General features: G+C 45.2%; 1 protein-coding gene across 2 annotated transcripts; it reads right to left on the minus strand.

The window, feature by feature from the left end:
* Positions 1-880: 880 nt before the first annotated feature.
* CSNK2A1 (casein kinase 2 alpha 1) lies at positions 881-26,270 on the minus strand. 2 transcript variants are annotated; one of them, XM_075109066.1, is made up of 14 exons: positions 26,163-26,240; positions 19,606-19,752; positions 12,034-12,232; positions 10,388-10,499; positions 9,388-9,489; positions 8,915-8,965; positions 8,058-8,117; positions 7,317-7,400; positions 6,812-6,922; positions 5,899-6,000; positions 4,910-5,010; positions 4,103-4,251; positions 2,713-2,799; positions 881-2,209 (listed from the first exon to the last, which is right to left on the minus strand). In XM_075109066.1, exons 3-14 carry the CDS (start codon positions 12,132-12,134, stop codon positions 2,094-2,096), a joined length of 1,176 nt encoding a protein of 391 aa, XP_074965167.1. In that variant the 5' UTR covers positions 12,135-12,232; positions 19,606-19,752; positions 26,163-26,240; the 3' UTR covers positions 881-2,093. The 2 variants fall into 2 exon arrangements, with proteins under 2 accessions (XP_074965167.1, XP_074965166.1); XM_075109065.1 differs by lacking the exon at positions 19,606-19,752 and having other exon boundaries at positions 26,163-26,270.
* Positions 26,271-27,567: the final 1,297 nt, after the last annotated feature.

The following is a 27,567-nucleotide window of genomic DNA, read 5'->3' on the forward strand; positions in this document are numbered from 1 at the left end:
AGCAGGCACTCATGTCTGCAAACCTCCCTTGCTTGGAATAGCAGAAAAGAACTGTGTTGAACGTCCCGTGTAGCTCACAAGCTACTGCGAACAACCGCAAGCTGTGTTTTTGTCATACTGGGTGCTTTTATGTTACAGCACATCAAGGAAACAGTCAACATGGTCCAACTTCTACATAATTCTAGGCTATAAAAGATTAAGTACAATATATTCCCACTGGATGAAGTAATGGAGGAGAAAGCTACCCTGATGCACATGAAAAGCCCCATCTCCCCTGCCAGCGATCCTCACAGAAAGGGGCTGTGCTTCATGTTCTCCTGCCCCATTTCTCTTCAGTGAGTTTCACCCAGCCCACACACACCACCCTACTGTGCAAAATTTACTGATGTGGAACATGGCCATCGCCCCCCCCAAAAGAAAGGACAGATGAGAGATGGGTGCTCAGAGGATGAGCAGGAGCTGAAGGCCAAGGCTTCAGCACTTGCTGAGGAACAGCAAGAGCACTGAACACCCAGGACAAGCAACTGCTGCGAAGGGTTTAGGATGGGAGCCATTGTGCTTACAGCTGCTCCTGTTGAGCCCCATGTGACTGAAAACAAGTCACTGAAATCCAATGAATGGCAACAGACACAAAACCCCCTATGAAGTGGTTCAGCATCTCCACTCATCAGGGCTGAAACAGAAGAGGGTTTTTTGGTTTTATGGCAAAAGATCCTTGCCCCAGGAGACACTTTGGCTTGTGATGCTTGTGTATGGCTTCTCCGCACTGCTTGCCAAACAAGGGACACAGCCTCCCCAATACACATGGGACTGTCAGCCACTCTGCTGAAGTGTACTGCCACCCTAGGGAGGCCTCTACACAGGGAACTTAAATCTAACCTCGATAAATAAAACCAAATGTTTATTTACACCAAAGAATTCCAACACTGGATCTTTCACATATGAAGGACAAAGTATATATACACAGCAAGGGGTAGCAGGGCTGTAACAAGGGTGCTTTTCTGTTGTCAATGATAATATTTGTCCACAATTACTGATCTACCATTTCAGTTTAAGTTAACTTCTGCTCACTCCTTCCTCTCAGTGCATATTTACAAGACTGTGAGGTAACTGGTATTCTCACCACATGGCACGTGAGGGAGGGGATGGTGGGTGAAGATGTGATATCGGACTTGGCGCAGTCTGATTTTTCCAGCTTTAAAGTAGCCACCAGCTTGAAACCTATATAAACAATTTAAAACCAATATACCCAATAACAAACTAATTCCAGAGATCCAAGCCAAGCAATGGCAGGAAGAACCCTCCATGAGAAAGGGGCTGATTAGAGTATGGCTTACTCTACAGGACCACCTTCCTCAGGAGGTGGCAAGGACTCCAATTGGATCAGTAACTTCATCTTTTAAGACTAAAATTACATGCAAAGGGGCGAGTTGGCATTCTGGTTGGCTCCTAAGGAGATATGATTCATTCCAATTAGGGTCTCAGACATTATCTGCATTTACTTCTTTTAAGCTTATACCACCTTTCCATACTGGAATTGTCTCCTCAGTGTACCCTGGCTGAGTCATATGCAGGACAGGGGGTTAAAGTGAGTGATACTTTAAGAATTCCCCTACCCTGCTTCATGAAGACTTGGTTTGGTAGTCTCTGGAGAACAGCACAATCCCCCAAGGTGCAGGCTTGTGGAGGAGTAATGATGGGAACATGAAGAGAAGATACTTCCAGCAGGATGCAAGAGTTTGGAAATGCTGTTGATTCATCTTTGTTCTTAAATGACGAGTACTTTTTTTTTTTGGGGGGTGTGGGGGGTGTGGGGGGGAACTGTCCAAGAAATTTTCCATCTGTAGGTATTTTCAGGGAATCCCCTGAGTTACGAAAAGTTCAAGTAAAAAAAGAAAAATCAGCCTATAATAATTTTGTATATAATGACTGAACTACTATAAATCCACAAGCAACAGTTCAGACACGGTGCCTCCAAAGCGTTCATCCCCTCCCTTCCCCTGCCAGGCACGAGCTGCATCCTGAGGACAGGTGGAGGGGGAAGCCTCTTCCCCACCTGACTCAGCTCAGGCAGCAGGAGACAGAGCCCATCACTACTGCTGAGCGCCTGCAGCAGCTGGAACGGGCATCCCCAGAGTGGCGGTGGCAGAAATGACGGGTGAGCCTGCCAGAGGTCCAAGGGGTGAAGGTGTTGGCACTGAAGAAATCCCTGGAAGAGAGACAGGTAAGCAGGAATTAGAGTGAAACCTGTTCATTGCTATCCAGGACAGCTCAGCTTCTTAAATTAAATGGTATCTTTGCAGGTCAGTTTACTGCCGCTTTGCCACATTTTCAGAACTGCCAAAATAAGCTGAGATTAAAGATCTGTCACTGTTGTTTGCAGCCTCTGAAAAAAAGTGCAATTTGTGTACATACAGGTGTCACTGATGGGCAGGTGTGTGGCAGAATCACTGTCCTTCAAACTGGTGCCAAAAAAATCCAACTGCAACGCCCTTTTTAAAACGAGACCAGAAAAGCAGGTCAGGCTGCAGTGAGGCCTTATCGCACTCTCCCACCCACTTCATCATAGTCCTCCTTGCCTTTGTCATCAGTCCCAGGAGATGACCTAATGCCCCACCTGCAAAACTCACCCTCCTGGATCCTCACATCCACACAGCACGTATAAATGCTTTAACATACCACGCGCCAAGAAGAGTCAAGAGCAGAACTCACCTGACATCATACTCGCACTGCTGACGGGAGTGCTGCCACCCGGCATGTTGGACGAGCCCATCCGAGCTTGGTCTTTCACAATGGGATCTAGGAAGAGCACACTACCCTTAGATGCTGTGTCACCAGACAGCAGCTGAAGCACTCTGCCTATGACCTCTGTGCTCAGCCAGCCCTGCCAAGCTGTGTACGTCAAATAATATCAACCATCATCTACTGGAACACAGAAGCTTCCAGGAATTCGAATGGGAAGCACCCAAGAAGGTACCAAGGTAATGTGATCACTGCAAAGTCACCTAAACAATGCGCTTTGGAGTTCAGCAGGACTGCTTGACAGCAAAAGGTAAAGGAAATGAAGTCGATCTCCTTTCTGTGCTAAGCAACTGCACAGTTGCATAAAGCCAAACCCAGAAAATGGGTGTAGCAATCAGAAAGATTATCACAAATTACAATCATATATCACGTCTCCATACAACCCACAGCAGCCTGTGAGCTGTAATGAGTGTCACTGGAGCTTGTTGTCTTCTGTAAGATGTTCCCAATTTACTCACTAATTCTTTATTTTCAGCTATGGGTAAATAACACTACCATCTGAAGAGGGACAACCCCTTCCTGCCTCCCAAGCCTACTGCATTCAGATAAGGGAATTTCAAATTTTGCCCTTCCTCAGGCTGAGTTCAGCACAACCTGTTTGGACACAATTTAATTTAGCTGTTTGTCCAACTCTCACATTCAAAGCTTTCAGCTTTACTAATGCTCATACTTGCAAAACAGTTCACTTGAACATTTGCCACAGGCATAATACAGATCTATACCGTCTGTTAATTACATGAGTCCAATCAGCAGCAAGAAAAAATATAACTGAGCAAATACTCATATTTTGCACTGTTACAGCTGTTTCAAAACCTAAATATCAAGATGTATGAAGAACAGCAAGCATTTAAAAACATGTACTACTGAAAGTTACATTTTTGCTTGCAAAATCAAGACCTGAATATACTGTTCACTAAGGCACACGTTTAGTAACAAAAGAAGTTAAAAAGGCCTTTTCTCAACAAACCAGTTCTCTGGTTTTATCAAAACACAAGAATCCATGTATCCAAACACCTGCTGAAATTAGCATGGGTTTAGCATCAAAGCTTCTTTAACACAGTGCTGCTGATTCAGTGGCCTGATACGGGCATATAACACTTTGTTTCCTCGGGTGGTGTAGGTGGTAGTGCCCTACTTTATCCACCAAACAGCCTCAGCTCCAGCACAATTATTTGCAAAGACCAGGCTTGTTATGTTGCCATTCCTAGCTCCTATCTGCACAACCTACTGGAACAGAGATTTCCGAGAGGCAGAGGAAGAACTCTGTGGGCAGTGGATGATGACAGCAGCTGATACTTACAGAAGTAGGGATGTTCCATGGCTTCTCTTGCTGTCAGTCGTGACTGGTGATCATATCGCAACAGCTTGTCTAAGAAATCCAGAGCTTCTGGACTCACCAGATGTTGGTTCTCACTGTGAACAAAGCGCTCCCATCGCTTACGGGAGTGTCTGCAGAAAAAGATACCTAAATCAGGGTAGGCAGGGGACATCAATGCCAAAATTCACTGTCTTAAAGAGCAAGAACTGCGACAGATGTCTGTTTCTGAGAGAGGCTGCTGCTTGGTGCAGCAGCAACGGGGCTAAACCGTACCAGAGCACGAAGCAGCAGTACACCATGTCTCCACGTGGCGGCACAGCCACCACAGCCCTGGGCAGCATGAGGACTCAAGTTCAGAATAGATTTAGAGGCCTAAAATCCCAGCTTCTGCTCTTCTCTTATGCCCCCAACATACTAATGTTGGTAGTAGCTTTGTATGTGTCACATAGAAATACAGGAAAAGATATGTAAATGCCACCTGAAGCAGCACCTGATTTTCTGCACTGTAATTCTGAGAAACACTGTTCTGTTTTTTTTCCCCAGAATAATGGAGGGAGCATTTGCCTTTCATGCTTTATGCTCTAGCAGTTCATTTACTGCCTAGGTGACATTTAAAAACCTTTCCTCAAGTCCATTTGCAGACAAAGGACCATAGGAAGCACTGGCAGAAGGCAGAAAGTGACAGTTCAAGAACCTTGGCTCCAATTTCTCCCATAAGCCTAAGTCTGTTTACTTCAAGGTCTGTTGACAAAGCAGTAACTGTCTGGGCTACTCTGGACCTTGGCTCACCTGCCCAAGATGTCATTGAAACGTGGATCCAGTTCAATGTTGTATTTGTCAATGTAGTCATACAGATCTTCTGTTCCCAGCACCTTGGCTATCCTCACCAGCTGGGAACAAACAGAAAAGGAAGTCACTACTGTGAGGGTATGATAATGCCAGAGCCAGTGTGAAGATACAGCAGCACATTGCCTTGGGAGCTTGAACTTGACCTCGTTCCTCTGAACCAGCAGCCACAGGGTCACCCCTGTGGCTCTGTCTTCCCTGGCCAGATACAGCCACAGGCATAACGGACATGCCTCTGCTCACAGCCAGAACTTAGTATCCCACGACAGCCAGGAGGGAGCTGCATACCCTAACATCACTAAAACTTGAAATCGTGCAACACTAACTCCCTTTGTAGCAAGAAAATATTCAAAACCGACAGGGTGGGGAAGCAAGAACAACTGGTCAAAAAAGCAGAAACTCTGTAACTTGCATGTGAAGGCTGAAGTGCCACCCCAGAGGGCTCCAGAATGAAGGTCTGAGAACAGAGGGTCACTGTTCTTGAATGTCTGCACATTAGTTCAGATGCAGAGCACATGTTAAAGTATAAAAAATTTTGCCTAAAGGCAATGCATCAAAGATTTCAGAAACTTATAAAACTGTACCAAATTCAGTTTCTATACAGAGGAGAAGGAGGGTGGGCAGTGGCAGGGGCTTTCGGTAACCTCAGGAATAGTCAACCGACGTACCAGACCACACCAGCTTTAAATAACTACTGTTTTAACTTTTTCCAGATATCCACTAAGGAGCTCATAAATACAAAGCCCTATAAATTTATTTCTATTTAAGTGGTTAGATAATCTTCACACTTGAGAAAGGGAACGTGACTTCAAAATGAGCAAATAAGCCATTAGAGAAATGCTTAAATTCTTCTTTGGATCTCTTGATAGAAGTGTAACGAGGAAGCCTTCATTATGCTAAGAGAACAGAGATTGCGTGTGACCAGCTCTCACCTGATCATAGTTGTCATGGCCATGGAAAAATGGCTCCTTTCGGAATATCATACTAGCCAACATGCAACCCAAGCTCCACATATCCAGACTGTAATCATACATCTGTACAAAACCAGAAGGACAATTCAATTTCTAACGAATTAAGCGGAACAGACGCCCGATACTAACAGGGTCCCCCCTCCCTCCAGTGATACAAACACAACCACATTACACTGGGGACAGACTGAAATATCTTTATGCATCTTCATCATTACATCACTGTTCAGCTCAGTGTTCCAGTTACTCAAACTGGGATACAGCAATTAGGAGAACATCAGGTATCCTATTTCCATCCTTATCCATAAAGATATTAAAGACCAGTGCCTTTTTGTATTTTCACTGCAGACCTCTAAGTTATGAATCATTGAGAAGCGCATGTAGAGAAGGGAAGCATCACAAGTGGACTCCACAAGATACCTGGGCAGATGAGGAAGTGCCTTCATTCAGAACCGCCAAATCTGAAAGTCACCAGTTACACTGCTATTTCCAGCCCACAACATTTCCATAAAGCAAACTGGCATCAGATATGGGGATGTTTTTATAGCTTAATTTACAAGTTCATGCAGTACTAGCTATTCCCACAAGGACTTTGTTTCATTCCTGTACCTTACTGCAAAAGCAGCCTTGCTAAAAAAAATATTCTACATTTGTATTCCAAGACCCATGACAATAGTTCTGTGGCTCTTCCTCAGGTCCTGAGGCTACTCGTTAGTTTCTTTAATTCACTGGCTTTATAGCTACTGCTGTCTGTGATACTTTTAGAATGGACTGCCTTTAGCTTCAGGTGTCTAGATACCCGAGTTTCTGGTTTGCTACCTTGAAATGGCACAGACTTTCCATATAAAAATCAGTGATAAATCCTGGTAATTCTTACCTGATAATCTACAAGGAGTTCGGGTCCTTTGAAATATCTGGAAGCCACTCTGACATTGTACTCTTGGCCAGGGTGATAGAATTCAGCCAAACCCCAGTCTATTAGTCTAAGCTAGAAATGGTAGACAACAAAGAAAAAAGGCTCAAGGGATGTTCCAGTTCTCCACTGGCTGAACCACACTAGAGGCGAGTTTAGTTTGAAGCTTCATTTACAAGTCTTCTATTTTATTTTAATTTGATACTGATCAGAGTATCTGTTTAGATATTCTCCCCACACCCATAATCACCAACCAGTCTAAATAAAATACCTCTCTTACCAACCCTATTTACAGGTTACACGTAACTCCAAAGCTTAAGAAAAGCAGTTCATTTTACAATTCTCCACATGATGGAAGTGCAGCCCCCCTTAAAGATGTCTGCTAGTATCCCTACACAGGAGTACCCAAAAGGGATACTAGTCTGCCAAGAGAAAAGTAAGACCTCTCCAGCCTGCCCCACGTTATTACCTTTCTGTGCTCATGGTCAATCATGACATTGTGGGGTTTGACATCTCTGTGCATGATTCCCATGCTATGGCAGTAATCTAGAGCCTGTCGGTGACATACAAAGAAACAAATGCTTGAGTTACAAGAACCTTTCAAGTTCAATCATATTCAGAAGTATTTCCACATATACCAAGTCTAACTAGATGGCAAGACTTTACTGTCCAGTGTTATATCCTGGACTAGACTCATGGACCACAGAAAACACCTCAAGCCCCCTTTCGAAGGGGGGTCCCAGCAACAGAAGTGTTTTGACTTCACCTCATGTACTTCCTCATAAAAATGGAATTTCAGATTCCCTAAGAGCAGAGTTACTAGCCACTATTGATCAAACAGGTCACCCCTTCTCCAGACTCCTGAAGAGGAAGTATTTGTTTCAGAAGAATGGACAAATACATTTGATTCACATTAGGGCACAAACCCAGCCAGTAGCAGCTTACAATTTCCTGTTTTCGGAGGCTACATGTACTTTTGATTTAGGATCCTAAATTATCTCTGTGTACCCAAAGGCTCCGCTATCGTAAAAAAAACAAAGGACTAGAATTTATTACAGAAACAAAGCTGAACAACTGATACTGATGATATGTATTTTTCTATCCAATTCTTCCACAGGCTCTCTCTTCCCTCCCCCCCGCTTAGTGACATGATAATCATCTGAGTGCAGATCTGAAAATAAACTGGTAAAACAGCAAAACACCAACTTACCTTCAAAATCTCATACATATAGAATCGAATATCATAATCTGTTAATGTCTGGTATAATTGCTGTGGGATACAAACGTATCGTATCAGTATTCAACACCCAAGAAAAATATCACACCCCTGCCGCTCCAGAACCACCCAGCCCTGTTCTGTGCTGCTGCAGTTCTCCAAACCCATTTGGAGCAACAGTAAAATTTTCCCAAGTTACTCTGATCCTGCATCTGACTCTCATGAGACTGTTCCTCTCCCTTACACATCACATACACAGTTTACATCCAGCTCTGCTCAGACAGTACATTCCGATTCCTGTCACTAATTCTATCAGGTTGCACTCTCCCACCACCAGCATGAGTTCTGCCCAGCAGACAGGGTCTCAAAAAGACTGACGGTGCTCTGCAACATTAAGCAGCTATTCCAGACAGCAGTGCACAGCCATTCTTCTCCTGAGGCAGGTCAGTAGGGAAGGGGACAAAGAAACATTTAAATCCCTTTTCCTAGGAGTATGGAAAGCCACAGAAGCAGCTGTCCACATCTAAAATGGTTCCAATAAATAGTTACACACTGAACATAAAAGCATACTGTTTCAAAAAGACAGGCACTCCTTGTCCACAAGATAACAGATTAATTTTCAATTTGCTCTGAAGGTTAAAATACCACTTGAAATCTGGATTCTCATCTTGTAACTTCTGTGGCAAAACAGTACTAAAGGGCTAGTGCGTATTTACCTTTAAAGACATTTACTATGTCAGAGGGAAATGATTAAATAACCTGCCTGCCCCCTATGTACTTGCCTTTCCCCCGAAAAAATTACGAGTGGTTTTCAAATGGAAAACATTAGAAGTTCACGTCCCACACTGTACCTTAAAGTCTGTGTTGTTTACATGTTCAAAAACCAAAGCGGGTGTCCGAGACTAAAACAGAAAGAAAAATGTTCAGCCATGTTAATTTAAGATAATATGTTTTCATTTAGGATAATGAATTAATTTTTACTCTTAAAACAGCTAGAAGCCCCTCTGTCTCAGACATACTTATGATTCCCCTCAGACAGAGGAAGCAGAGCAAAAGCCTGCAGCCCCTGGCAGCACTGTTTGAAGAATGAATTAACTTGTCTCCGTTCACTGGTATCTCATCCTTATCAAGTGAGGGGCTGAAGGGACCTGTGGGGGAAGGGCCCTCTAAAAGAAGTTAATCAGATTAAGAACTGATCTGATTAAGCAATTCAAAAACAGGATTTAAGAGCAGGGGAAAACAAATAGCCAGATCAGAGCTGAAGTCAAACCCAGCACCTTCACCCATAACCCCATTGTATCCTTAAAGTTCCCTTCATACTCACCACAGGATCTTTTACTATATCGGCAAGAGTGATTATATTGGGACCGCCTCGCAAGTTCTCTAAGATCTTGATTTCACGCTTGATTTTCTTCTTTTTAACAGGCTGAAGAATGAAAACCCAAAGTGTAAGGTGAAGCACTCCAATAAAGTGAAGCTAATAGGCAGCTCAACATCAAGATGACCAAGGTAGGGTAGGTGACTGCAAGTCAGCAAAATACTTCGGAGCCTCTGCAAGTTAAGTTCAAAACAGCTAGATTTTGTTGTTACCTGACTATGTATCATTCCAGTAAGGGCTGAAATACCTGCAGTCTCCTTTCTAACCATACAACCCTGACAGCTACAAACATCAGTTTCATGTGAGTGAAGGTTAGGAAGGTGGCATTTTTTCTTAAAGCTATCTGAACTTTATTGGATAGTCCAAAACTTCTTAATTGGCATGTGGTAAATGTATAACTATGAGAAGTCCATGAGCTATCTGAGGACCAATAAATGAAGGTATTTCACCAGTCAAGGCTGTTAAATAACCAGCATCCAGGACACTCTCACTCAGTCTTAAAGGATATTATGTGTGCAATGGAACATGCAGAGCAGAAATGAAAATTTTAAGGTTAGCAGTTCCTAAATCTAATCAGTGGCTTTGAAAGTCAATGATCCCATTAGGTCATAGACCTCCCTCCACATGACAGCATGCCAGGGCACTGGTAGAAGAGGTGAGAATTTTCTAGTCAGCTGTTGAAGTGTTGCTTAGCTCCAAGTAAAAATGTGCTACACATCAGGACTTCTTTAAGACAGAGGCTAATTCTTTATAGGCAGAGATCTAACTTAACCAAGTGTAGGGCTTCTATTAGGAGTCTCAAAAAGATGGCACTGAATGACACTCCAAAGCCAGGCTTTAAGGATTTCAGTTTTAGAATATTGAACGTTTTAGACCAAGTGCTGCACTTTCTGGCCTCCTGATCAGCTCAGGACAGATTTTATCTTTTACCCAATCCCCAGCTCACCTTGAGAATTTTAACAACTACTTTTTCATTATTTGTAATGTTGATAGCTTCAAATACTTCACTGTATTTGCCTCGGCCTAATTTTCGAACTAGCTGGTAGTCATCTTGATTTCTGTGGAGATAAAAAGTTAGAGTTCCAAAGAGCTCAGTCATTTCCATCAGAATTTACACAGTGATCTTTAACACTAAATCACTGCCTCACCTTCCAGACAAGGTGGATTAACCAGAGTCTTACATCTCCTGAAAGTGATGATTAAGAATTGGGAGACAACAGGGAGCTTCTACTCACCCAAGTTCGATTCAATGCAGAACTTATTTCTTCTGTAGCAGCTAACATAAGCCCAACTACGCTTTTCAGCATCAAACTTGAGCTATCCCTTCCACCAGTCTGTATATTAGGAAGCTACATTTTTCCTTGTATAATGTTGTTAAAAATCAACAAAGCCAGTAACACCAAAAAATTAAGTGCTAGCCTGTTTAAAAACAGGCTAGGCACAAACCACTATGCTCAGAAGAGTCTGGAGAAACCGAGAACTGCACCAAAGCTGAGGCAGAACTTAGTCTGGGCCCTGCCATACAAAAGCAGGAACACAGAGCTACAAAGCTAGCATTACTGCTGTCTGATTCTTGGACGGTTTAGTCATGAGCTCAATTTAGATACCTCCTTCAAAAAGAAGCAGACATGTCTTTTCCAGTCACTCACAGAGAGTTGAGCAACAAGTCACAAAATAGCATGTACCTATTTAAGTCTGCTAAGTATCTTCACTCAGGCAAGTCAGAAGCAACATATCTTTTCACTTCTTTTTGGCCCCACACCCAGGGCTGCTTAGACTGTTTCAGATAAAGATTTTCTGCCCTGTGAAAGGACAAGTTTCCTGACTACCTGGCAAATATTCTTCAAAACAAACGCCTAAGAGAGCTGCTGAAAATGTTCTTGCTCTGCTGGAGATTTAAAAGTTGGATAAGAATCACTTTCAGACAGACAACAGGTTACTCTGCCATTTCTGCAATTATGAAGAAAACCTGTGATCCTAACACTGCCATGCATGCTAGACATCTGCCAAGGAGCATGAAAAAGTCTAACGTAGCACAGGTGCCTGAACTCCCCACACTCCACTATGTCAAATCCTACAGGGACTGATCCCCTGCTCTGGTCCCCTCTACACAAAAAGGATGTGGACAGGCTGGAAAGGGGTCCAGAGAAGGGCCACCAAGATGATCAAAGGACTGGGAAGCTGCCATATGAGCTGGGAGAACTGGGGCTGTTCAGCCTTGAGAAAAGGAGGCTCAGAGGGGATCTCATCACCATGTACCAGTACTTAAGGGGTAGCTGCAAAGAAGACGGAGACTCCCTTTTTACACAGAATCACATGGAGAGGAGAAGGGGGATGGACACAAGTTGCTCTTGAGGAAATTCTGATTGGACAGGAGAGGAAAATTTTTCCCAGTGAGGACAGTCAACCATTGGAATAATCTCCCCAGGGAATGGGTTGACTCAGCCATGTTGGACACCTTCAAGAATCGTCTGAACAGGGTGCGGGGCCATCTTGTCTAGACTGTGCTTTTCCTAGAAAGGTTGGACTAGATGATCCCTGAGGTCCCTTCCAACCTGTCCAGGGACATCAACAGGAAGCCCAGAGACTTACCCCCACTCAACAACATGTGACTCATAGTCCCAGTACTCCCGGGGTCTGTGTGTGTTCACATCCGTGTAAACTCTGGCCCTGCTCGGCACGGGTCCCGACATATCAGACAGGTTGGCAGACAGAAATGATGAAATGTCTGAGATCAGAGGCTACCAGAACTGCAAAGCTGGCAGAGGATAAAGGCCTCAGATTCTTCCACCTGCAGAGAGAAAACAAACCAGAGGTTAAAACGTCAAGGTACTAAAATATTTAAGTCAATCATTAAAAGCTGCTGAGAAGGAGAGGCTGGAGCCCAGCCACAGGTCTGAGATCCTTTGTCAGACCTTGAAAACAATTTGTCTGCTCTCTCTCACACAGGACGGGACCACTCGGCCCCACTAGCAAAAGTAACACCGTCGCCCCACCCTTGCGACTTTCAGCATGTAGTTTCAAACTTACGGTTGCAAAGATAACTTTCTAAAAGGGACGAAATGCAACATGCTCTGTATCTGCAGACTCCTTCCTTTCAGCTCCAGAGCTAAAGCAAGAGCCACTGGCTACAATCTTTCCCCCATCGAGGAAGAAGTCTTGTGCCATCCCACGTAACCAAAACACTTCCCTCGCTTGAGGTTGCACAATTATTGCCTCTTGCAATGCACTAATAAGCGATTCTGCAAATAGAACTGACAGATCAACAAGGTAACCTGTGCAACCTAAGTTAAGCACTTTCTGAAGTGCTAGAAATTGCTAGAAATACTAATTCCCATTTAAATCAGAACTTCAGGATTTACTTGTAATTCTTAAAAGGTCCGAAGCCTTTCAAGTGCTCACACACAAAGGTTTGCACGGCTACACTGGTTCATTCTGTGGAAAGAAAAAACCCTGAACTGATAGACCACTACTCTGCCCCTTCTGTCCACTGGAAGATGCAGGTACTAACTGAAGCATTTTTGTACAAAGCAAGGCCAGTCAGCTCAGGAGCAGATTTCTGGAGGAGAGCAGACAAATCCAGACACTGTGTCAGAGCATGGATCTTCTCAGTTTTAAGCACCCTCCAACCCTTATATTACTATACAGGCTTGTATAAAACAGCTTAACAGCATTTCAACACAGCCACCCATGCTACTTTCCCCACAAAATAAAAATTCAAATGTATTCACCCAAAAGGAGCACCAGGACCAAAACATTATCCAAAGATAAGTCTGATCATCACTCTGGGGATTTTCATAGCACATTTTTCCCATTTCCACATATTCCAAAGAAGGCTTCTGCTACTCTGTTCATGTCCTCCTGCACAGACATCTCATCCCACCATCTCACAACAGGTAACTTCTGCAAATAACCCAGTGCCCACTTGAGAGTGAGCAAGACGTATAGAGCAGGCAGCCACTGGGTCTTGTCTCTGGGCTTACCTAAGGAAAAGAGCAGCACCACGCTGTACAACACAATTACGTCCTAGCACAGTAACATTCTCAAGAAGATGCAGGACATTTATAGTGATAAACTACATCCACACTAATTAGACCATCATGAGGAAAAGTACATCCCCAACTAGCAGTGAGGCAAGGAAGGACATTGGGAAGATACAGAGGCCAGTCATTACGAACCATTCAGGAATTAAACAGCTTGAGGATGCTTCACAACAGACTTCACAACAAACTGAGGCATCCAGAAGAGTTCTGCTAGGATGGGGCACCAGTTTTGGTCACAACTTTCTATAGTCAAGACATTAAATTGGGCTGTCCAAAAGCCAGTGACATCTGCATTGGATTATGATGCGTTACCCAAACATGAAAGAATAATTCTGCTGCAACATCTGTTTCTTTGCATTCTGCTTGTCCAAAGGATTTGGTAAACACCTCTACTTCTTCCTCTTTACAATGTGATTTTTGCATAAATTCTGTTAAGTTTTATTGGTATTGAGACTAGTCAAAATAATTCAAAAGAAAGTTACTGTATGTCAGAGACAAATGCTTTAATTTCTGAATATTTAAGACATGAGTAACTTCTATATCAATATTATCCTACCTAAAATAAAAGTAGTGCCTTTTTACCTCTGAAGTCTTTAATGAGTGAAAGTCAACACATTTTTAAAATATTTAAGTACAAGAATCTCTTTGTCAGCTTTCAAAATAACTTACAAGGAAGGAAGCTGTATCAGAGGATGAAAGTATTGTTTAGTGTGTAGCATGTGGCAGAGACTATACAGCCCTATTTACAGAAAGGCACTCAGTGGGCAGTGCTATAATCTAAATGAATATAATGTATTTATTTGCTAAGCCAGTCTTATCCCTTTGCAGAAAATGGGCAACTGCCAGAATGCAGGAGGAAGTAGCAGCCCCATTAATCAGAAATACCTAGAAATCTGCTCAGAGCACTAAGCTGAGGCTATTGGGATACATCACACCAGAAGAAAATTCTAGACGTGAAATCCTGCTCTATTTGCAGCATCCTGTCGTTTATTCAAAGTCTGCAGTACTTCAGTCTGATGCAAGGACCACAGCAAGAACCACTGCCTATGAAGATGGTGGAGGACACATGGAGGCCCAGGAAGACCTGGGGAACACAGATCTGATGTCTTTCACCATGTCACACAACTTGACCAGCAGCTGATTCTGCAGAAATGGAGGCAGAAATGTAGGTAAGGTGTCTTTCTGGCATGGACTGAGCCTCCTCAGGTGGTATGGACCTTGGCAGCATGGGTATATTTTTGACCTACTGACACAGAAACGGTGTTAAAGGCAGCTCCAGGTAGACCGGGTTGTGGTAATCCAGCCAAGGTTAAAAAGGCACATGGCATTGTTCCAAAGTCCACAACAGAGGTGTGACTGAGGCCTCAGCTCAATAAAGGAAGGATGGGGCGCTTCAGCCAGGTGTTCAGCTAATGGAAGAATATGAAGTATTACTTAATAGAAAAAAAATCTATTCCTGGACAAAATATTAGTCCTCTAACAAAATACACTTTCAGACGATTAGGCAGCAATCATCTAAGACCTCAAACCATTTATGTGCCATGACTCAGACACTCAGAAATTAGACGTATATTCCAAAACATATTCAGGCATTAACAAAGCATGCAAGTTTACTAGAACACTTTTAGTATAGTGAAATTTATTAGATTTCAAAGTTTAATCACTGTGTTTTTATTTCTCCTCATTCCATGTGCTTCCAGCAGGACACGCACCAGCTGATTTCCTCTGCCCAATACTCCTGTGTGGGAATTAACTGAAGCTATATATTTCTAAGATGACCAAGCAATTTTAATTTTTAAGCACAGCTCAGTATCAATAAGGAACACATGACTTCTCCACCTCATCCAACTTAGCAACATCAGTTTCAGCACGGTAAAAAAAAGAAAACTCAATCACATTATCTAAAGACAGATCAAATTGCACAGTGGATATTTTTTGTCACATGCTGTAGCCTAGCACAAGCTGCGTGTTGTAACAGAATGCTCAGAGAAGGGCTTTTTCAGGAAATCATCGGACTGCAGCTTCTAAGAATGGCACTCAATGTCTGTTTATGAAGGTAGGTATTATTGTCTACTGTTCTTTATACAAGAAGAGGAGACAGTCTACACAGATAATTCGGTTTTAAAGCAAAGTTCTGCACATATACACACTTACCCTGCCTGAAAGCTTTTCACTTTCTCTGCTCAAAACTGCCAAGGAATTTGTATATATTTTGCTTTCATTGCCCCTAGAGAGGGATAATTTTGCAGTGGATCCAAGCTCATCGATAGAACAGACTGACACAAATAGGGACAAATAATGGGGACAGGCGTGGTCATGCAAATGTCAGTTTAGCTCACAGTTTCAAGGCAGAAAATCTACAGTAAGAGCAGCAATGACACCTAGATGAGATGTGTGTCCTGAGCTTGTTTTAAAAGATGAGTTCTATTTCTGCAGTCAGAAACCAAACAGAGCATATCATTTATTAATTCCTGCATTAAGAACAGAATCATAGAAAAATTTATACTGGGAGAGACCACTGAAAGTAATCTAGTCAAAGCATATATAATTAAATCAGGTTGCCATGTCCAGTGTAGTGCTGAGAATCTCCAAAAAACACAATGCACCTCTGAAAATTTTAATTTCTCTGGTAGAGAAGTCCTTAAGTAGGAAACACAACCATGAGCTTTTAGGCAATATAGCAGGGATCACAGAGAGGAAAACAAAGCTTCCATTTACCGTCTGAAAAACACTGTTCAATGCTAAGGTTTGCCTGTGCAAGGACAGAGAACAGCTCTTCTGTTTCAGCACTTGTGGTGACACCCTTTGGGAAGGCATTACCAAACAGCGCTCACATGGTAACTATACCAAACAAGCTACATGCAAAAATGTCAGTGCCTGGTTTTCACACCTAGGCCTGTGTACATCCTGTGTACAAAAAACCCAAAAATCAAACCACAAAAAAAAATAATCACAAGAACATGGCCAAATAGAACACTGCTTGTACCACTGATAATTATGCTGCAGGAGTGCCCAAGAGCCCCAGTCAAGAGAAACAATTGTGCTGCCATCATATAGGAATTCTTTAATTGCAAGGCCTATTAATTAAGAGATCAGTTCTTAAAAGTTTGAATTATTCTAACAGTAGCCTGTTGTCTGAGCAGCTTTGTGCCTAAAGTTCAATAAAATGGTAAAAAGCCTCTCAACGTTTACTTTGAATTTCATTTTTAGAACATTTTAAAGCACTGTTACAACCCACCTACTTTTTAAAAAAGGGGATTTTATCATCCCAAACACGCACTCTAATCCCAATGGCAACCCCCATCAAGGACTTGATTTCTTGTGAAGTATCCATACTTACAGCACCTATACCCAATGAGTATAGGAATTTCCTATGCCCTCTCTCTTTCCAGATTTATCCACTTACAGCAAGTAACAACAAAACATAGCTAAGAAATCTATGCAAATTAGTTTGACAAACACACCTACTTAGCCTCTAGTAAAAACTCACCTCTCCTTTTTTTAGTCAAGAATAACAGATAACGGAATCTTTTTTCCTCCTTTTAAATGGAAATGTTTTTGGCACAGAGCTTCTCTCAAGCACAGTTACTCAGAACCTTAAACCTAAAAAGTCGCACCAGTATGATGCATCACACATACAGACTCCCAGTGAGCTGGAAGCCAAGAGCTTCCCAGAAGACTGGTGTCCCAAGGAACCTGCAAGTGCTCTCCAAGAGACGACCTTTGTGGATAAGGTTTGGAGTATAAACAATGCGCTGAAGAACACTTGACACTGGCTCCCCTGTGCATTGCTGCTACCAGCATCAATGCTGCCCTTGGTATGAGCAGTATATTGCTGGGTAGTTCCAAGTTCATCCCGACAGAGCAAAGCAAACTATATTCAACACCCCACAAACGTGATCATTACTGATGACGCCCCTCAACTCAGATTCAGTTACCAGAGAGCAGTCCCAAAGGAGTAAGAAAGGCCCCAAACTGCACCAAGCCAAACTCAAAGAGCCAAGAAAACACTTCCATCACTTTATCAATTCCACATAGACCATCCCAGACAACCTCATCTTCCTCTCAAGGAGAAAGCGAGATGTACAGATTGCTCAAACAGGTCTAGACACTTTCCTCTCACTTCTACTTTCCCCACGTAAGCTTATTACCAGCAGCGATTGTGACAGGCTAAGACTGTAAACAGGCTCAGTCAGACAGCAGCCAGTTCATTTTGAAACAAGAAAAGCCCTCTGTCAGCTGAGAGAAGAACTACACTAAGTAGCCTGGAATAAAAAGGTTGTTCCTCTCTTTTATCCACAACCACAAGTGAGACATCACCTTTCATAGTAAATGGCTCAAACCGACCCTCTGAAATCATGAGTGTATAATGTGCGTTATTAGCAAGCGAAAGCATTACAATTATCAGATAAAACTGGTAACTATTTCCTTCACATAGCCCACTTAGGCCTTGCCTGCAAGCCTCACAGGGAAGGAGCACTCACTACTTCAGTGTTTGGAGAACATCTAGTACTGGATGAACACCACTGAAATTAAAAGATCAAGACATGCTTAAATACTACAGTGCAGCCTACTGGCAGCCAACACTAATCAAAACACAGCTTACCATTAAAAGAAGACATAATAGTAACCAATTTTATAAAAAATACATTCTATCTCTCAAAAGAAATCTCATTTGCATATTGTCATGGTCTATCCCAGCTAAAACCATGACACATATTTTCATGATGCTGGAACTGCAGCAATACGAATACGGAACAGATGACCTCCAGAAGTCCCTTGCAACCTATATTTTTCTATGATTTTATAGCTGAAATAGAAACAAGCCTTGATTAACGAAACTGACATTTTACATTCTTTCCTGAAGACCATTTACCTACTAAAGGGGCAATATCACTAGAAAAGGAGATTTTAAAATCTAATTGAGTTTAAAAAAAGCTTATGTTTGAAATAAAAAAAAAAAACAAGAAAAAACTTTTAACAGCACAGTCTGCTCTAACTATATTTTTCCACCAAAATTATTTTCCAGATATGTTCTACATAGATGGTTGTCTGACTGTGGAAAATAAATAATAATATATAACAATATAAAGACCTCAGCCATTCTTTAAAAAAAGAAACAGGAACAGTTGTGATTTAACTCAAAATAAGACATGAGAAGTCACTAGGGAAAACAGTTGATAGGTTTAGCTAAACTGGAAGAAGCACTTGGAGTAATTCTATAATAGCAATATCCTAAAACTGAGACTGGTTCTTCCTTCATCAACTTCACCGATTCCTCCCCTGAATTCCCTGCAGTTCCTGCCAATGAAGAGGCCACCCCTTGCAATGAGGATCACAATCTATACAGAAGTCACAGGACTGATCATGAAATGGTTTTACTGTAACTCCATGTTTTATAACCTCCACAGCCTTGGGGAAAACGTAACTCTCCCACTTCACAAATGTAGAAAGCAGCGTCTATCACGTCTGACACTCCCCAGGTTGCCCTGGCAGTATCACTGGTGCCCACACATTCTCCTAGCAGAAGTTCTGTCACAGTCTTTATCTTTGTTCAGACCTGTAACAGCTAAATTTTAGCAAAGCTTACACAGACCTTCTATGCAGACCTTCCAGCATCTCAGCCTAGCTAGAGAACTGTCCTCTGCAAAACTTCAGTGTTGGCAACAGCACATGTACCTGGGGCAGAACAGCCGGGATTTTCTCCAGCAGCACAAAGCTGCCAGCTCACTGTCTCCCAAGGGATGTTATATAGAACAGTCAGCTTTGAAAGCTCTCCTCTTACCACTTACCCCCCTAAAATAATGGACTCTCCCTTATATTTTCAGACCTAAGCTAGTCTGCAGCACACAGAGTAAAGGGAAAGCTTTCCCTAACATAAAAATGCCAAGACTGATCTTGGATGAGGATGTGTAGCTGCAGTGGGCAGTGACACCAGCAAGACACCCAAGCCCCAGCAGTTGAGTACAGGCTCTGTTGTTTTGCCACACCTGCAGCTTCCCCTGGCACAGTTCCTGAAGTCCCACAAACCACAGCAGGCATCATTACTGCCAGCACTGAAGAATCCTGACACAATAAAATAAAAATGGCTACAAATATAACCAGGAATTGCCAAACTCACCTGTCAGCACACACACACCAAAACAGAACCAGATGACAATACTCTTATGCTGGCATCTCCTCCCTGTCCCAACAGCTCAGGCCAAGCAGGGAGTGCAGCAAAGGCGGTGGGGTTTTTTAGAGACATGTACATCTCTTCAGGTCTGACCTAAAGGCAAAACAAGAGCACTAACAAGGATCTCAGCGTGAAGTGATTATTCTAAGAGTGTTACTAAAACCAAAGCTCCTACTGCTGGAGCTTCGGACAGTATTTTCCAAGTAAATTACCAAAACTACCGTTTCTGTGATCCTGGCAACACCTGGTCACTCTTCCTGAAGGCTCATGAAGGTGAATGTTTCAGCACAACTACAGGCTCTTCACAGCTGACATCAGGTCAACTGGCAGCATCCTCTGGAAAGTTCTACCTTCCTAATTACTGCTAAGTGACACAGTTGTTTTCCTCATTAATTAGTAAGCACAGGGCACTAACAGGCCAATCGTTCAGCTGATTTGACTCCTATGATTCACAAACAGAGAATGATTTAGCTAGAACTCAGATAACTGAACTGTACCTACCATCTGTAAAAGTTACACCTTTTTAATTTATCTGATCATGCAGTTCCTAAAGGCAGAAGAGTTACCAGAGCCAAACGATAAACCAGCATACATTGCATTTAACTATTTCTTCAGGAAATCCCTGTGATCAGCTGTTCTCATTGAGCAGGCAATGCACTGCAAACCATCTTCATGGTTCAGCTGTCATCCAGAAGGCTCAGCAAGAGACACCTGGTGCAAACCCCTGCCAGAAAGTAGTTGTTCTAATATAATTCTCTAAAAATTCATCATTATTAACACAAGATGAACCTAGTTACAACTCTTCCAAAAGCCAAATGGAAAAAACAGCTATTGAACTCCAGAAATCAGTATCTATTATGCACCGGGTACCCTAACACAACACACCAAGGTCTGGTTTTATACAACTACAGCCAGACCAGCAGCTCTCCCAGACACTGCAGGTGATGTATATGTATTGACTAAGATTCTAATATTTCACACCAGTGTTTTGGAGATTAACTGAAGCCTGGTGACCACATCATTCATCACTCACTGTAACCCAGCAGGGACACAAATGCTGAACCCACCCTTGCCATGCCAAACAAACCCAGACCACTGTTGGCCACATACAAGGACAAGTTTGTCCATCTCCACAGCATCTCTCTTCGCACCTTGCAACCACCTAGTAAAGCCACTGCACAGCATTACGTCAGGACGAGTATACATTTATATGCCTGGTAAGATGCACACATTGGACGTATGCCTGAATGCCATATGTCCTAAAATACCAAAACTTGTAACTTTTTGTAAGCTGAGTTGACATGAATCTGGATGCTGCACAACTTCCTGAGTGAGCAAAAGCCCTCCTTTCCCTGCTGGAGTTCAATCAAAGTGCTGCTTAATCTGCAGAAGGCAAGGCTGGAAACAGCACACTGGTAACAGACAGAAATCTGTGACAAAACCTGTAGGAGAAAGAACACTGCAGGAGCTCTTGATTTTCTGTACTGGAAATTAATTTGTTGTGCATGTCCACACTCATCCTTTGCCAGAACACTAAAAACAAAGATTCACTGACAACTCACGCACATGTGTGCAAAGACGCACTGAGAAACTGCCTTCTCCAAGGGCTTTGGCCACAACACAGGAGAGGCACCGTTTCACCTCCCTGGATGTGCAGGAGGAGTTTGGGGGCACTTCTTCACAACATGGCAAGACCTCTCCCACCCAGTGGAAAGCAAATTCTGGCATGTAATTCTGTGTTAACACTGCAGAACATGCTGGACTCTCCCTACGCTTAGCTTAATTTAAAAAAAAAAAAGACTACTTTACCCTTTGGTTGTTCCAGAAGGTGCATGGGCAGAAGCCTACTTCTCTGCAAAAACAGATGTAATAACTTAATTTTTCTAGGACTGCTGTTAACACCGGAAGACACGACTATCCAGTTGGCAACCTGCAGCCAAATTCCACCTTGGCCCAAAATTATTTTCTGCTTCCATCTAGTACACATTTTATTCGCCGTTCACTTCAAGTAAATTGCCATAACATAACCCAGCCATTAGATTAAACAGCTGGACAGCCCACTTCAGAAAGTGCCTCCCTGTAAACGGTAATATTCCTTCAAAATTAGAAATCGGTCATAAGGACAGAAATAAACTCTGGAAAATCACAATTATTGAAATTGTAATCTTCCAAATATGAGTCTGTGGTGGCATTGTCTAGAGTCCACAAAGAACTCCAACGTCTCGCTTCTGCTCTTCAGCTTCCGAAAGCAGCAGCATGAAATGGAAAATAATTTGTTTGACTAAAACTGTCCAGAACAGTCTGAATAAAGAGCCGGTAAGACTCATGTCAGGCTCAGGTTGCTGCTTCTCTGCAACTGACACCTGAGCAACAGAGGGTATCTGTGAACCATTGATCCTAACATCACATCAACAATACCATTTCTTACCAACCTTTCCTACCAAGAGATGGGTTTGGCACATAGATGGCAAACAGGGTCCAAAAAACAGCTTGTAGAACCACTCTGCTTTCAGCAAGAGCACTAACATCGGTTCAGAAAGCTGCAGTCTCCTCTTCAAAACAGTTTTTCTAGATCCAAAAGAAAACTCCTTTTCTCCAGTTAGGTTCTGTAAAATTCCAGGAAAGTCAGCTCTTGGAAGCCGCTGGAAGGAGATATCCAAGCTCAGAAAAATTATCCAAGTGTTCTCTTGCAATCAAAATGAGATAATGTTCGTAGCCAGACTAAGGCACAGCGGTCCCTCCTGGTCTCAAAATCTGGTTTATTTTCTCAAGACCATCATGGGACAATAAAATCTAAGATAGCATCTATGTTGCCCAGATAGCTTATAAAACAGATACCTTAATGTTAGCAATGGAGGAAAAGCAGAGGGGACAGGTCTGGTAACTCAGAAATAAATCCCTGCCTCTTCAGAAATGTGACATGAAATTAATCACACCACCACAATGTCACCCATTTGCTTCTCGTGTCTTCCTTTCCCTTACTCCTCAGAGGACATGAGGAAAGACAAGAAGAGAAAATTAGTTCTGTAAGAAGAAAATGCAGAAAAATAAATCAAGTAGAAGGTAAGGACACCTGCCATTTAATAAAATTGTGAAAAATCACATCCCCCATCCCTTTTATCACATTAGAACCAGTTTCTTTCTCTACCACTCCACAAATCTATAACCACCTTTTGACACCCTGTCCTCCCAAGATTCCTACCACAAACTCATTTCATATGTATTTACCTAACCTGCACTGCTTGAAAATGCCCCAAATCTCAAATATCAAAGTCTTTCTGTGTCTTACCTTCAGGAAATAGTATTCTACCAAGTCTCTCCCCAGTAATCCCCACTCCCAGGTTTGCATCTTCATTCTCATGTTTCATCAGCTTTTTTCAAGTAAACAAGTATCATTAACTGCCCCTGCACAAGACTAAACTCCACTTAATATCATGAAACATTCCATGTTCCTATTTCCTCCACACTTGCTAGAACCTACTGCCAATTTTACTATCCTTCTTCCAAAGAGCTGCACCTCGAGTACTGTGTGCAGTCTTGGGCCCCTCACTACAAGAAGGACATCGAGGTGCTGGAGCATGTCCAGAGAAGGGCAACAAAGTTGGCGAAGGGTCTGGAGAACAAGTCTTATGAGGAGCAGCTGACGGAATTGGGGTTGTTTAGTCTGGAGAAGAGGAGGCTGAGGGGAGACCTTATCGCTCTCTACAACTACCTGAAAGGAGGTTGTAGCAAGGCGGGGGTCGGTCTCTTCTCCCTAGCAACAAGAAATGGCCTCAAGCTGCACCAGGGGAAGTTTAGGTTGGATATTAGGGAAAACTTCTTCACTGAAAGGGTTGTCAGGCATTGGAACAGGCTGCCCAGGGAGGCGGTGGAGTCTCCATCCCTGGAGGTATTTAAAAGAAGGGTAGATGTGGTGCTTGAGGATATGGTTTAGTGGTGGACTTGGCAGTGATAAGTTAGCAGTTGGACTTGAGGTTCTTAAGGGTCTTTTCCAACCTTAACCATTCTATGATTCCCACTAGAACCCATTTCTCCTCAATCCATGAACTCACGTGCCCTGCCAAACCCAGAGAAGCTGTTCTGAATCTCCCACTTGGAAGTATCTGCTTTCTCCTCCAGCATCCAATTCTCTCACATTTTTCCACATTCTGAGGTTTATACCCACCATACCGCGTTACTCAGCTACATTAGCCTCCCCTCCTTTGCTACACCCAAGGCCAAGATGATATTACCTTCCTCACTCCAGGGTTGACATTACCACCTTCCTCAACCCCATTTCAACTCCTTGCAGGCAGCATCCAACTCGGCAAGCTCACTGGTCTGAGCTTCAGGACATGGACACTGAAATCTCCACTACTGCCTACTCTGGGAACTAGAAGACAGCAAGGTTTCTCTAACAATGCAGAAGTGATAGAAATTTTGTTACCAGGTAACAGAGAAAGGTAAAAAAAAAGGGAATTTGTCTCCATTGCCAAGATGAAAGGGAAGAATCACTGTCTACCAGCAAAGACCTACGTACTTCACACTCAGGCAAAGGTCTGGACCTTTACAACAAACCCTTCTCTGCCAGGAGGCACCTAAAGAGCCAGACTTCCATCCCCAAGACACAGGCAGATCTCCTGAGGGTGGAAAGCAGACTGCCCTGTACACGGGAGTGGACACTTTTCTGTCAGTGGGAGCTGCATCCTACTCCAGTTTTATTTTTCCAGTTATAGAGATGGTGTGCCTCCACAGAGGACATACTGCTGTTGGTATGTTTCACCCAGACACAGCATTGTGCTATAAGAACTGGAACATTACCCTTGTCCTAATTCTAGGACTAATTAAGGAGCTGATCAACCTTTGCTTCCCCCAAATCCTCCCCAAAGTCTTCCCAAGCACAGTCTCCCCTCTCCTAACACAAGCTTTGCCCTTTTCTACATCATGCCACTGTGAACAATGCACAGGATGAGCGACTCCTCCACACCTACCTATGCTACACCCAGAATCTGCGCTGACAGAATCACATCCAACACCCAGGTTGATTGGCCTTACAGCAGGAACACCAACTCTGTTTGAGCCTGAATATTTCGAGCAACAATTATGCTTCTGAAGAGAGCATACAAAGAGCAAAATAAATTGCTACCTGCCCCCAAGCAGAAACACTGCTCTCTCCATGAGCTTTTCTCTAGAAAGGTGATGATGCCCCCACAGCTACCCCCAACGGGTGCTGACCCTCAGACGTAGAACGAGCTGCTCTTCCCTAGCTGTTTCCAGAGTGTGCTGAGGACAAAGCTTGCATGAGCCAGGTGAGCACACATGGAGCATGCAGCATGGCCACCTCTAAAGAGGCATGTGTAGCACCCAGTTTTTCTGCCTGGCATCACTCATTAGCAGATGAGCAGCTCTCCAACACCCCAGCCCAGTAGCAGGTTTGAACAGTGCACACCCCCCACCATTGCAGGCCTCTCATGGGTACCAGGGCTCAGCACGGGCGCAAAGGACTGCGCCACTGAACAACACAGGCTCAGGATCCATAAATTCAGTTTGCAAAAGTGAGGCACATGCCCTCATGAGTCTCTGCACAGATCAACTACTGCTGTCAGCACAATGTATACTGACTGAGTGTCCATAATCCAAACTTTATCGGTTGTACCCAAAGCCCTTAGTAAGAAAGAATGAAGTAATCTGACAACACACTGAGGTTTCATAATCTGACCTGCCCTTTCATTTACAAAGCATATTTTACCAACTGCCACACAGCTCGTTGCCCCGAGGAACAATTAACTAAATTAGAGCAGGGGCGCGACTGACCACCGCTGCTTTCAGAAGAGGAGAGCGACTGGTGTGGAAATCTGTAAAAACCACCTTCTCTTCCACCCAGAAAGGCCCAGAACAGAGTCCCTGCACGGCCGCGGGTGGGAGCAAGAAGAAACAGGCCTCTCCTCGCCCCTCCGTGCACCTTGCAGCCCCCTGCTTTTTTAGGTAGGGCGGCGAAAAGGCAAGACAGTCTTTTAAGTAAATAACACCCACACCGCCTAACCGTGCGAACTCGGAGAGCCGCGGGGAGGGGAAGGCTACCCTTCCGTGGGGCCCTGCCCTTCCTGCGTGGCCGGGGGCAGCGGGAGGGCCGCAGAGCCGATCTCAGGCCAGGCTGAAGGCAGCCAAAGTGGCCCCCCACAGCGCCCTGCCCAGCCCCCCCGCTGCAGGGGCACGGAGCCACCCTCCGCGGGCGAGAGGCGGGGGCGCCTGCCCTCCCCACGGCGGCGGGCCCGCCTGTTCCCTCCCCGCCACCGCCTGGTTCCCCCTCAGCGTCGCCGGGCCGGGCCTCCCGCCGCGACCCAGTTCTCCTGAGGGGCGGCCCCGGCCCCTCAGCCCACACCGTGCCCGGAGCGGGGGAGGGGAAGGGGGGGAGGGGGAAGTGGGGGTGGGGGGCCGGGAGACACGTTTGCGCCTCCCCTCCGTCGCCCCCTCCGTCTCGCAGCCCCAGGAGGGCCGCCGGAGCCGCCGCCACCCGCCGGTACCTGCCGCGGCCGCCCGCTCGCCGCCCGCCAGCCGGCCGCACACAGACAATATGGCGGAGGCACAAGGCTCGGCCGCCAGCCGCAGGGACCAGAGCGAGGCGCGCCGGAAGCGGAAAACCCCGCAAGCAGCGCGGCGCGCATGCGCAGGAGGCGGGACTGCGCGCTGCAGGGGATTGTGGGGGTTGTAGTCCGCGGCGGGGCGGGCGGCGGGGCGGGCGGCGGTGAGGGGGGGGCCCGGCGGGGTTTGCGGGCCTTGGTCCCGCTCGGTGCCCCCGGGCCACGTCCCGGCACGGGCAGCTCTGGCCGCCCCGTGAGGCGAGGCGAGGCGAGGCGAGGCGAGGCGAGGCGAGGCGAGGCGAGGCGAGGCGAGGCGAGGCGAGGCGGCGCGAGGCGGCGCGGCCGGAGCCCCTCAGCGGGGCAGTACGCGGGGCCCGCCGCCAGGTGGCAACTGCGGCCTACCGAGGCCAGCCGGGCCCGCCGGCCCCCGGGGCAGTGGGGACGCTGCGGAGCGGCGGGGCCGGCGGCTGCCCTGCACCGGGGGGTCCCGGAGCCGTGCGGCTGCAGGGGTTGTGGCGGGGTTGGTGGAAGGGGCTTTTCTCCCCCACCCCCGCTGTGTTAGCAGGGCCTTCGGTCCGAAGCTAGGCTGAGCCCTGACCCCTTCTGGTGCTCAGTGACCTTCACTTGCTGTCTTTCATGTTTTTAGCCCCAATTTCTTGTCATGCAGCCCAGAAGATTAGCTTTACCTCAAGGGTTGGCCAAAGCAGATCGTCTGCTGACCCCTCTACCATGGGCTGAGCCAGAGGAGATACTGGGGAGGAGGAAGCCCATCGTGGCACAGCCTGACTCCTCTGCCGCTCCTTCTGAAATCCCACCAAGCCCTCTGGGCAGGGCAGGAGTGCGCCCTGGCTCACAGCACCCTCAGAGCAGGGCTGGCTGGAGACATGCTGGTCACTGCCCTGCCACCACGGCCAGGCTCTGGCCAAGTGCTGCAGACTGCCCAGAGCTGTGAGCCAGCCTGGAGGGGAGAGGGATTTGTGCTGAGCTGTGTCCGCACCCCGTGCCCCCCCAGGGACCCACTGTGCCCTTCAGCACCTGGGTGTGTGGCACAAACAGACAGGAGCCAGCCTGGCCCCCCACGAGGCTCCCCACAGCTGAGGCCTTATGGAAACCTGAGCCATGCTTCACCCCGCTTCCCTCCCGGTGTGGGAGTCTCCCCTGTGGGAGGCTGTTGGCCTGAATCTCACAGCCCCTCACCCCAGGTCACTCCCATTAGGTAAAGGAGCAGCTCGTCTTGGCGGGGGTATCTCCCTCTTGTGCTTTCCTTGTATTGTACGGGCCTGGGTCATCGAGGAAATCTTACAGGTCCTTCTGCTGCCGAGTGGTCACGGGGGAAGCCCAGCCCCCT

This window comes from Phalacrocorax aristotelis, chromosome 13 (assembly GCF_949628215.1).
Source record: "Phalacrocorax aristotelis chromosome 13, bGulAri2.1, whole genome shotgun sequence".
In the NCBI taxonomy this organism is placed as follows: Eukaryota; Metazoa; Chordata; class Aves; order Suliformes; family Phalacrocoracidae; genus Phalacrocorax; species Phalacrocorax aristotelis.